Source organism: Dama dama, chromosome 5 (assembly GCF_033118175.1).
Source record: "Dama dama isolate Ldn47 chromosome 5, ASM3311817v1, whole genome shotgun sequence".
Lineage (NCBI taxonomy): Eukaryota > Metazoa > Chordata > Mammalia > Artiodactyla > Cervidae > Dama > Dama dama.
The window spans coordinates 68,961,629-68,974,487 of record NC_083685.1 but is presented as its reverse complement, the minus strand read 5'-3'; the positions used below and the strand labels follow the sequence as shown (position 1 = coordinate 68,974,487).

Genomic DNA, 12,859 nt, shown 5'->3' with positions numbered 1-12,859 from the left:
ATGTATTCTGCATATAAGTTAAATAAGCAGGGTGATAATATATAGCCTTGACGTACTCCTTTTCCTATTTGGAACAACTGTTGTTCCATGTCCAGTTCTAACTGTTGCTTCCTGACTTGCATACAGATTTTTCAGGAGGCAGGTCAGGTGGTCTGGTATTCCCATCTCTTTCAGAACTTTCCACAGTTTATTGTGATCCACACAGTCGAAGGCTTTGGCGTAGTCAATAAAGCAGAAATAGATGTTTTCTGGAACTCTCTTGCTTTTTCGATGATCCAGCGGATGTTGGCAATTTGATCTCTGGTTCCTCTGCCTTTTCTAAAACCAGCTTGAACATCTGGAAGTTCACGGTTCATGTACTGTTGAAGCCTGGCTTGGAGAATTTTGAGCATTACCTCACTAACATGTGAGATGAGTTCAATTGTATGATAGTTTGAGCATTCTTTCAGATTGCCTTTCTTAGGGATTGGACTGAAAACTGACCTTTTCCAGTCCTGTGGCCACTGCTGAGTTTTCCAAACTTGCTGGCATATTGAGTGCAGCACTTTCACAGCATCATCTTTCAGGATTTGAAATAGCTCAAATGTAGGTATGTAGGTACTGTGTTTATATATATCTATAGATAAAAAGCCTCTTGATGAAAGTGAAAGAGGAGAGTGAAGAAGTTGACTTAAAGCTTAACACTCAGAAAACTAAGATCACGGCATCTGGTCCCATCACCTCATGGGAAATAGATGGGGAGACAGTAGAAACAGTGTCAGACTTTATTTTTTTGGGCTCCAAAATCACTGCACATGGTGACTGCAGCCATGAAATTAAAAGACGCTTACTCCTTGGAAGGAAAGTTATGACAAACCTAGATAGCATATTAAAAAACAGAGACATTACTTTGCCAACAAAAGTCCATCTGGTCAAGGCTATGGTTTTTCCAGTGGTCATGTATGGATGTGAGAGTTGGACTGTGAAGAAAGCTGAGCACCGAAAAATTTATGCTTTTGAATTGTGGTGTTGGAGAAGACTTTTGAGAGTTGCTTGGACTGCAAGGAGATCCAACCAGTCCATCCTGAAGGAGATAAGTCCTGGGTGTTCATTGGAAGGACTGATGCTGAAGCTGAAACTCCAGTACTTTGGCCACCTCATGCGAAGAGTTGACTCATTGGAAAAGACCCTGATTCTGGGAGGGATTGGGGGCAGGAGGAGAAGGGGACAACCGAGGATGAGATGGCTGGATGGCTTCACAGACTCGATGGGCATGAATTTGGGTAAACTCCGGGAGTTTGTGATGGACAGGGAGGCCTGGTGTGCTGCGATTCATGGGGTCACAAAGAGTCAGACATGACTGAGCGACTGAACTGAACTGAACTGACAGATATGCATAGGTATAGATATAGACACATACCTATAGATAAAATTAATGTATAACATTATTTAATTTGAAGCATACAAGATATTGATTTGATATTTGTATATATTGTGAGATGATTGGATAATAAGTCTAGTTAACACTTATCACCATACATAGTTACACTTTTTTTTTTCTTGTTTGTGATGAGAACTTTTAAGATATTTTCTCTTAGCAACTTTCAAGTATACAATACGGTATTATTAACTATAGTCTCCATGCTATACATTACATGCCCAGGATTTATTTTATAATCCAAAGTTTGTAATTTGCCTCTGGCAACCATCAATCTGTTCTCTGAATCATTAGAAAGTGAAAGTTGCTTAGTCGTTTCTGACTCTTTGTGACCCCATGGACTATCCAGTCCATGGAATTCTCCAGGCCAGAATACTGGAGTGGGTAGACTTTCCCTTCCCCAGGGATTGAATCCAGATCTACATTGCAGGCAGATTCTTTACCAGCTGAGCCACAAAGGAAACCCAAGAATACTGCAGTGGGTAGCCTATCCCTTCTCCAGCAGATCTTCCCTATCCAGGAACTGAACCAGGGTCTCCTGCATTGCAAGCGGATTCTTTGCCAACTGAGCTATGAGGGAAGATGTTGTATCATTAGAGTGGTTTTGAAATCTATAGAGTTGTAGGAATGAAGATTAAAAAGGCAGATTCCTTATTTACAATAGGCAAGATATGGAAGCAACAGATGACTAGATAAAGAAGCACACACACATACACACACAATGGAAAACTACTTAGCCATAAAAAAAGAGTAAAATGTTGCCATTTGCAACAACATGGATGGATATGGAGGGTATTAAGTGGACTAAGTCAGACAGAGATAGATAAATACTGTATGGGATCACCTATATGTGAAATCTTAAGAGTTCCAGAAAAACATCTATTTCTGCTTTATTGACTATGCCAAAGCATTTGACTGTGTGGATCACAATAAACTGTGGAAAATTCTTCAAGAGATGGGAATACCAGACCACCTGACCTGCCTCTTGAGAAACCTGTATGTAGGTCAGGAAGCAACAGTTAGAACTGGACACGGAACAACAGACTGGTTCCAAATAGGGAAAGGAGTACGTTAAGGCTGTATATTGTCACCCTGCTTATTTAACTTATATGCAGAGTACATCATGAGAGACGCTGGGCTGGATGAAGCACAAGCTGGAATCAAGTTTGCTGGGAGAAATATCAATAATCTCAGATATACAGATGACACCACCCTTATGGCAGAAAGCAAAGAAGAACTAAAGAGCCTCTTGATGAAAGTGAAAGAGGAGAGTGAAAAAGTTGGCTTAAAGCTCAACATTCAGAAAACTAAAATCATGGCATCCGGTCCCTTCACTTCATCGCAAATAGATGGGGAAACAGTGGAAACAGTGACAGACTTTATTTTTTTGGGCTCCAAAATCACTGCAGATGGTGATTGCAGCCACAAAATTAAAAGATATTTACTCCTTGGAAGGAAAGTTATGTCCAACCTAGACAGCGTATTAGAAAGCAGAGACTTTACTTTGCCAAGAAAGGTCCATCTTGTCAAGGCTATGGTTTTTCCAATAGTCATGTGTGGATGTGAGAGTGGAGTATAAGGAAAGCTGAGCACCAAAGAATTGATGCTTTTGAACTGTGGTGTTGGAGAAGACTTTTGAGAGTTGCTTGGACTGCAAGGAGATCCAACCAGTCCATCCTAAAGGAGACCAGTCCTGGGTGTTCATTGGAAAGACTGATTTTGAAGCTGAAACTCCAACACTTTGGCTACCTGATGTGAAGAACTGACTCATTGGAAAAGACCCTGAAGCTGGGAAAGATTCAAGGTGGGAGGAGAAGGGGAGGATAGAGGATGAGATGGTCGGATGGTATCACCGATGCAATGGACATGAATTTGGGTGGACTCTGGGAGTTAGTGATGGACAGGGAGGCCTGGTGTGCTGCAGTCCATGGGGTTACAAAGAGTCAGACATGACTGAGGGACTCAACCTAAATTAACTAATGGAATCATAGTGGTGCCAGGCTTTGTCCAAAACACAATTCTGTGTGACCAAATCTCGTAAAATGGTGTGATCAGCATTTTTGTAGCCCATAAGGTTCAAGTAAAGCAAGCTTAAAAATCAAAATAAAAAATAAAATAAAATAAAAAAATAAAAAACAGACTACTGAATATAACAAAAAAGAAGCAGACTCACAGATATAGAGATCTAGTGGTTACCAGCGGGGAGGGGGAAGGGAAAGAGCTAGATGGGGGTAGGGGATTAAGAGGTTCAAACTACCATGAATAAAATAAATAGGCTGCAGGGATATATTGTACAGCACAGGGAACATAGCCAGTATTTTATAATAAAATTATAAATGGAATATAACCTCTAAAAATTGAAAATCACTATGCTGTATACGTGAAACTCATGTAATATTGTACATCAACTATGTGTCAATTAAAAAATTCAGATTCCTGTGAATACTGAATCAGGAAGTCTGGGGTGTATATGCTAAGGGGTTGAGTGATGGAAAGGAATATACATTTTTACCAAGTCCTCCAGATGCTCTCTTTGCTCTTCTGAACCTCTCTGAGCACAGGGTCTCTTCTGTTCCCTGGAGTTCTTCCTGCTGAATCATTTCTCATCTGCTCTCGAGGGCTTCAGTCTGGTTATGTCCACCATTATCTGGGCTCAGTATATGGGCCTTGGCTTGGATTCCATCCAAACAATGGTTGTATCAAATAATTATATTAAATACTTGTCTTTAGTGGCTAGAGCTGTGAAGAATATAGAATAAACATGGCTTTGATATATTTTAAGAGCCAAGTTATGTAATTATAGAGCATAATATTTGAACATTTATAGTCTCTCAATGAAAGTTTAAAAAGTAGGTTATATTTGGCTCTGGATTCTGTTAAGGACTGGCCTAACCAGCCCTATTTAGGGGTGCTCCAAAGCCGCCTCTATGGATTAGTTAAATATGTGATTACAGTACTGAGGATATTTCAGCATTTAGTCAGTCTAAAAGACTCTATTAATAGTCAAAGAGAAATTAAGTTTAATTGATAAAATTGTAGAGTTTGTTTGTTTTTGATCATTTAGTAACATGAACAGTATATGCAATATATGTAAGTAAGTCTCTGTATAGGAACTAACAGTAGGCAAAAATCTAATAGTTACATACTACTTTGTGTACTCAGGACTGTATTATTTTTTCTTTTTCTCTTTTTAAAAAGTAGGTTAATTAACATATGATTCACATAACATAGAACTCACCCATGTGAAATATACTATCCAGGGTTTTTTAGATATTCTGTCCCTAAGAACAATATGAACCACATCTCCAGTGGGGGGCGGGGGAATTCAAATCAAAAAGGTACTTGGGAGTTTGAGAATCTTCCTAGTTGCTATTAAAAACACATCACATAAAAGTATCAAGCTTTTGGCTCAGATTAATTCTTTGGTATAGATTTCTTTCCTCCTTTGTTTTGCTTCCAAGTTAAGAGGGGCTGTGAATATTTCAAAAGGCCACATGAATTCCTAAAACTTTTGCTGTTTTAAAATTTTTAATGATCATCCCAAAGTGCATTATTTGGTGGTGAAATCTGATAAAGACTCAATTTAATTTTTTTATAGGAAAAATGTTGATGTGGTTGAAGGGAATTGGAGAAATAGTAAGCAAAACTTGGACAGAAAATCTGCTACCTTTCTTGAGTTGAACCACCATAAAGAAGAACCTTGTTCGGCTCAGATATTTTCTTTTCTCCTTATCTTATCATTAGTTATTATTAACAAGTTCAGATGGAGATGTACCCAAATTTGTAAATGATTTGTATGCTGTTTTTCAAGTTACAAAGAAAGAAAACTGGCAGCTTTTAAATAGAACTTTTAAGGAAATAGAAATATTTTTTATTATAATTCTGAGAAAGATAGAGATGAGGAATGCTCCTGTTTTCTTTCTTCTATGAAAACAATCACAGACTGCTTGGAATATGACCAGATTTCAGTTGTTATTGTTCTTACCTTTTATATGTCTTTTCTGTCAAGTGACCCCACCAAAGCATTTAGAATCCTTTCAATCTCTAATCTTTAATACAGCTTGCTCCTGAGACGAAGGCTGTCATTCATTGGATTATGGATATTCCTTTTGTGCTCTCAGCCAATCTTCATGGAGGAGACCTTGTGGCCAATTATCCATATGATGAGACACGGAGTGGTAGGTGTTCTTCCTGTTTCTTTAATTAATTCAAGGTTTACAATTACTTTACAAGGGTTTATTGAATGATTTCTGTAATATTCTTTTAAGGAACTGGTTGTTCAGTGTTTTTGCCTATAGAAATACATCTGTTTAACTGGAATATCCCCTGTTTCATGTGGCATTGGCATATACCTGGCAAAAAAAGACTGTAATTAAAAAAAAAAAATTAAGTGAAGAGAAGCATAATCACTTAGGTAAGAGAAAGGGGAAAAAAAACAGAAGTTGTGAACTTGGGTAACTCTTGGATTCCAGTAAATGGAGGAATAATAGATCTATGTAGTTTTATGTACAAGACAGCTTAAAACTGAAGGCAAACTTTTAGAACTCCATCAGAGGCCCATGAATATCTCTGCATGTGTCTTATTATGCATTCACACTTCTACATTTGGAATGTTTCTTGGCGATGTCAGGGAGAAGAAGTGATGCTTTGATTTTCTTTAACTAGTTTTAGCTAATCTTCAGCCACAGCAAACTTTAGCCAGATAGATATTCTCAGCTTAATTTTTGTTGTTCCAAGAAATTACCTGCTTTGAATCAATTTTCAGGAGACTTTGAAGAGTTAGGTCTTTGTAATACAGAATATTGTTGTTGTTCAGCCTCTAAGCCATGTCTGATGCTTTGTGACCCTGTGGACTGTAGCATGCCAGTCTTCCCTGTCCTTCACTGTCTCCCAGAGTTTGCTCAAATTCGCATCCACTGAGTTGGTGATGCCATTCAACCATCTCATCCTCTGTCATTCCCTACTCCTCCTGCCCTCAGTCTTTCTCAGCATCAGAGTCTTTTCTAGTAAGTCAGCTCTTCACATCAGGTGGCCAAAGTATTGAAGCTTCAGCTTCAGCGTCAGTCCTTCCAATGAATATTTAGTGTTCATTTCCTTTAAGATTGACTGGGTTGACCTCCTTGCCATCCAAGGAACTCTCAAGAGTCTTCTCCAGCACCACAATTTGAAAGCACCAACACAGGATAGTTGTATATATTGGAAACTTTGAATTTTGAAGATTCTTTGGTGAAACATCCTTGAAATTTAGAGACTTTATGGTTTGTCAATAGCTGGGAGATTTAAAGGACTCATATATCTGATAATAGAGAATAAAAATACTGTGTGCCAAAATATATATTATTTATTTCAGTGGTAGGAGATTTTTAAAAACTGTAAATTCAGATACTATGTGTGACACTATGTGTGTGTGATACTATGTGTGACAGTGGTTCACGGTGCCTATTGGATTTGTACAGGCGCAATTTATAAATTAAAAATTTTAACAATGGAAATCTCCTTACTGTCTTCCCAAGTCCAATTTACTATGTGCTTGTCATCTTTTCTTGTGAAGCTTTCAATTCATTAGAAGAATGTACATTCTACTCAATTTCTACTTTGCGGTATCAGGAGTGGACCTTATAAAACCTGAAAGAAAACTAAGTGTAATTGTTGAGAACTTAAGCCTTCACTCCTTTCCCATAGTGATGAGCTAAAAATGCATCAGCAGGAGATCAACACTAAATCCATATTCAGGAAACATGCAGTGCTGGTTTGTGTCAGTTTCTTTAGTGTTGTGGCTTTATTTTCCAGGCAGTGCTCACGAATACAGCTCCTGCCCAGATGACGACATCTTCCAAAGCTTAGCTCGGGCATACTCATCCTTCAACCCCCCGATGTCGGACCCAGATCGGCCCCCATGTCGCAAGAATGATGACGACAGCAGCTTTGTAGAAGGAACGACCAATGGTGCTGCATGGTACAGCGTGCCTGGAGGTGAGTTTCCCTTTCACTCTCCATGTGAGTAGTGGCTTTTAAAAAATAATTACCGTTTATATTTAGCTTTTGAACTGTGGTATGAGAGAAGACTTGAGAGTCTCTTGGATTGCAAGGAGATCCAATTGGTCAACCCTAATGGAAATCAGTCCTGAATACTTATTAGAAAGACTGATGCTGAAGCTGAAACTCCAATACTCTGGCAACGTGATGAGAAAAACCGGCTCATTGGAAAAGACCCAGATGCTGGGAAAGATTGAAGGCAGGAGGAGAAGGGGAGGACAGAGGATGAGATGGTTGGATGGCATCACCGACTCAATGGACATGAGTTTGAGATGTAGAAGAGACATAGGAGAGGAACTGAAGATATCCACTGGGAAAATACAAATTGAACACTGTTAATTACCCTAGTTTTCAAATTCTGGCTTTAGGGAACAAGGTACCATCATGATTATATGTTAGTCATGCTTTGACATATGTAAATGTATATTTTAGAGGGCTGGCTTTGGCCTTTAGCATATCTTGGTTCACATACCTTTTGTTTTTACTTAATAAGTTCCACTTCATATGGGATGTTTATTCATTACTGCAGTAAGTACTATTATCAGTTCAGGAAGCTCTACACATTTTATTGAGTCTGGAAATGGAAAAACCCACCTCAGCACAGCTGGAGGAAGCATTTCTAGATATCAAGGCAGCTCTTACAGCTCTCTGTTCCAGTATGAACTTTGAAGAACTCTTATTTTTCTGGCTACCTGGATCACTCACATTTGTGTAGTATCACCTCTACCAAGGATAAAGAGTGAAATGTAAAGATACTGTTTTTTCCTCTGCCTAAGAAAAATTTTTTGTGGCCCACCTGAAAAGGAAAGTGAAAAGAGAATTAGGACAGTAGCAGTAGTGGCTAATTATAGGACTTGGTTTGTTTAATAAGATTTTATTGTTGTTCTTGTTGAATTATGCCTTGATAAATATATTCTTTCAGATATTTTTCTTTCTGATATATGTTTAACTTGTTTTATTTAAAACTGAGGTAGTTGATGTACAATATTATGTAAGTTACAGGTGTACAACATAGTGATTCAGAATTTTTAAAGGTTGTACTCAATTTCTTTGTGCTCAGTTGCTCAGTCATGTCTGACTTTGTGTGACACCATGGACTGTAGCCCACCAGGCTCCTCTATCCATATGATTTTTTCAGGCAGGGATATTGGAGTGGGTTGCCATATAAAATATTGGCTATCTTCCCTATGCTATATAATATATCCTTGTAGCTTGTTTATTTTATATGTAATAATTTGTACCTCTTAATCTTCTACTCCTATCTTTCCCCTCCCCTCCTTGCTCTCCCCACTGGTAACCACTAGTTAGTTCTCTATATCTGTGAATCTGTTTTTTTTTTCCTTGTTGTTGTTATATTCACTGCTTTATTTTTTAGATCATGTGTGTAAGGGATTTACAGTATTTCTTTCTCTGTATGACTTATTTCATTAGGCATAATACCCTCCAAGTCCATTCATATTGCAAATGGCAAAATTTCATTCTTTTTTATGGCTGAGTAGCTAGTGGATGTGATGGAATTCCAGTTGAGCTATTTCAAATCCTGAAAGATGATGCTGTGAAAGTGCTACACTCAATATGCCAGCAAATTTGGAAAACTCAGCAGTGGCCACAGGACTGGAAAAGGTCAGTTTTCATTCCAATCCCTAAGAAAGGCAATCCCAAAGAATGCTCAAACTACCGCACAATTTCACTCATCTCACATGCTAGTAAAGTAATGCTCAAAATTCTCCAAGCCAGGCTTCAGCAATACATGAACCGAGAACTTCCAGATGTTCAAGCTGGTTTTAGAAAAGGCAGAGGAACCAGAGATCAAATTGCCAATATCTGCTGGATCATCGAAAAAGCAAGAGAGTTCCAGAAAACATTTATTTCTGCTTTATTGACTACGCCAAAGCCTTCGACTGTGTGGATCACAATAAACTGTGGAAAATTCTGAAAGAGATGGGAATACCAGACCACCTGACCTGCCTCCTGAAAAATCTGTATGCAAGTCAGGAAGCAACAGTTAGAACTGGACATGGAACAACAGTTGTTCCAAATAGGAAAAGGAGTACGTCAAGGCTATATATTATCACCCTGCTTATTTAACTTATATGCAGAGTACATCATGAGAAACGCTGAGCTGGAGGAAGCACAAGCTGGAATCAAGATTGCTGGGAGAAATATCAATAACCTCAGATATGCAGATGACACCACACTTATGGCAGAGAGTGAAGAGGAACTGAAAAGCCTCTTGATGAAAGTGAAAGAGGAGAGTGAAAAAGTTGGCTTAAAGCTCAACATTCAGAAAACTAAGATCATGGCATCTGGTCCCATCACCTCATGGGAAATAGATGGGGAGACAGTGGAAACAGTGTCAGACTTTATTTTTTTGGGCTCCAAAATCACTGCACATGGTGACTGCAGGCATGAAATTAAAAGATGCTTACTCCTTGGAAGGAAAGTTATGACCAACCTAGATAGCATATTAAAAAACAGAGACATTACTTTGCCAACAAAAGTCCATCTGGTCAAGGCTATGGTTTTTCCAGTGGTCATGTATGGATGTGAGAGTTGGACTGTGAAGAAAGCTGAGTGCCGAAAAATTGATGCTTTTGAATTGTGGTGTTGGAGAAGACTCTTGTGAGTCCCTTGGACTGCAAGGAGATCCAACCAGTCCATCCTGAAGGAGATAAGTCCTGGGTGTTCATTGGAAGGACTGATGCTGAAGCTGAAACTCCAGTACTTTGGCCACCTCATGCGAAGAGTTGACTCATTGGAAAAGACCCTGATTCTGGGAGGGATTGGGGGCAGGAGGAGAAGGGGACAACAGAGGATGAGGTGGCTGATGGCATCACCGACTCGATGGGCATGAGTTTGAGTAAACTCCGGGAGTTTGTGATGGACAGGGAGACCTGGCGTGCTGCGATTCATGGGGTCGCAAAGAGTCGGATATGACTGAGTGACTGAACTGAACTGAACTGAGTGTCCCATTGTGTGTATATACCACATCTTCATCCACTCATCTGTTGATGGATACTTAGGTTGCTTTTATATTCTGTCAAGTGTAAATAATGCTGCTTGAATGTTGGGGTGTATGTATATTTTTGAATTAGTGATTTTGTCTCTTTTTGGATGTATGTCAGGCTATATGGTATTTCTATTCTTAGTTTGTTCAGAAAGCTTCATACTATTATCTGTAGTATCTGCACCAATTTGCATTTCCTACAACAGTGTTTGGGGGTTCTTCTCTGCATTCTTGTCAACTGATGTTATTTGTGTTCTTTTTGAATATAGCCATTCTGACCGGTGTGAGGTGATATCTCATTGTGGTTTTCATTTGCATTTCTCTGATGACTAACGATGTTTAACATCTTTTCATGTGCCTGTAGGCCATCTGTGTGTCTTCTTTGGAAAAATGTCTATTCAGGTCTTTTGCCCATTAAATAATAATCAAGTTTTTTTTGAAATTTACTTTGAGTTGTATGAGTCCCTTACTTTTTTTGGATATTATCTCCTTATCCAATATATGATTTGGAAATACTTTCTCTCATTCCTTAAATTGCCTTTCCATTTTGTTGGCTGTATCTTTTGCTGTGCAGAAGCTTTCAGTTTGATGCAGTCCCAATTATTAAGTTTTGCTTTTGTTACTTCTATTAAGTTGGTGTAAACAAAATTGTGGTTTCAGACTATGAATTTTACATTATTATAATTAGGCTCAAATTACATGTTTATTAATCAAAATAGGAACCATTACAATGAACACCTTTTTGCCAACAAGAAATGTTTGTTTATTCCTATAACATAAAAATCCATGCTTTGGGATTCAGTGAAATCTAGGAAAGCTTTTTCTGCCTCTTGCTGGTTGTGGAAGCATTTTCTTTGTAAAACGTTATTGAGATTGATAGCTTATGGTGTTTGGTGCCAAGTTTGTGGTCTCTGAAGGAGAAGATTTAACTCTGGGACCAACACAGTCTCAGTCACTCCGAGCTTTGTGCAGCAAAATATTATATATAGTGATAGGACAGAGAAAGCTTCTGACATAGAAGCTTCTGACATCAGAAAGGGGTAGAAAGAGTACCCAACTCACTAGTTTAAGCAGAGCATTATATACTTTTCAACTGGCTGCTAAGAATAGATAAAAAGAATACCTCAAGGTTATAAAAGTTCTACCAGGTCCTCTCCCAAGGCATGCATCCTGAGATAACTTCAGTACAAGATTAGCCAGAAGGAATAAGTTCCTGGCAACATATTTCTGGGTGAGATATATTGTTGCTGAGAAACAGCAGACAAGCTTTGTTACAATTATAATAATTAACATAGAGCCTAAGTAAAGCCTAATGGGGTCTAAGAAAAGCATTTTCCTGAGTAGAATATATGGCTGCTGTATATTCATTAGCTCCATATCTAAAGAAAAGCCAGTTCTCTTGGGCAAGATACACTGTTGCACAAGGCTTAAGGAAAGCATGAGTGAGAATGTTCACCTTCTCCTTAAAGGGCCCTGGACTGCCTATCAACCTGCCTAAGTTAACTCTTTCATGATGCTTTAAGAAGTGGTAGATGGTTGGCAAGAAGTCAGATGAATATGGTGATTGAGGCCAAACTTCATAGCCCAATTCATTCAACTTTTGAAGCATTAGTTGTGTGATGTGTAGTTGGGTGTTGTCATACAGAAGAATTGGGCCCTTTCCATTGACCAATGCCAGCTGCAGGCATTGCAGTTTTTGGTGCATCTCATTGATTTGCTGAGCATACTTCTCAGATGTAATGGTTTTGCCAGGATTCAGAAAGCTGTGGTGGATCAGATAGCAGCAGACCACTAAACAGTGACCATGATCTTTTTTTGATGCAAGTTTGACTTTAGGAAGTGCTTTGGAGCTTCTTCTTGGTCCAACCACTAAGCTGGTTATTGCATTATTGTCGTGTAAAATCCACTTTTTTTTGCACATCACAGTCTGATTGAGAAATGGTTCGTTGTTGTTATGTAGAATAAGAGAAGATGACGCTTATAAAATGATTTTTTAAATTTTCAATCAGCTCACTTATTGAGCTTTTTCACCTTTTCAGTTTGCTTCAAATGCCTCATGATTATAGAATGACTGATGCTGAGTCTTCATCAACTTCTCGTGTAGTTGTAAGAGGGCCAGTGTTGATGATCTTCTTAGCTGGTCATTGTCAGCTTCCACAGGCCAGCCACTGTGCTCCTCATCTTCAAGGCTCTTGTCTCCATTGCCAAACTTCTTGAACCACTGCTGCATTGTATGTTCATTAGCAGTTCCTGGGCCAAATGCAGTGTTGTTGCAAGTTGTCTCCACTGCTTTATGACTCATTTTGAACTCAAATCAGATGATCACTCAAATTTGCTTTTTGTATAGCATCATTTCTATAGTCTAAAATAAATATAAAATAAACAGCAAGTAATAAGTC

General features: G+C 38.6%; 1 protein-coding gene across 1 annotated transcript in view; it reads left to right on the top strand.

Annotated features, from left to right (window-relative positions):
- CPE (carboxypeptidase E) overlaps positions 1-12,859 on the top strand; it is a 153,640-nt gene that overhangs the window by 103,906 nt on the left and 36,875 nt on the right. Inside the window, exons 4-5 of the mRNA XM_061140923.1 lie at positions 5,478-5,595; positions 7,208-7,390. Of these exons, the coding sequence (XP_060996906.1) occupies positions 5,478-5,595; positions 7,208-7,390 (301 nt within the window). The remainder of the gene's footprint in view (positions 1-5,477; positions 5,596-7,207; positions 7,391-12,859) is intronic.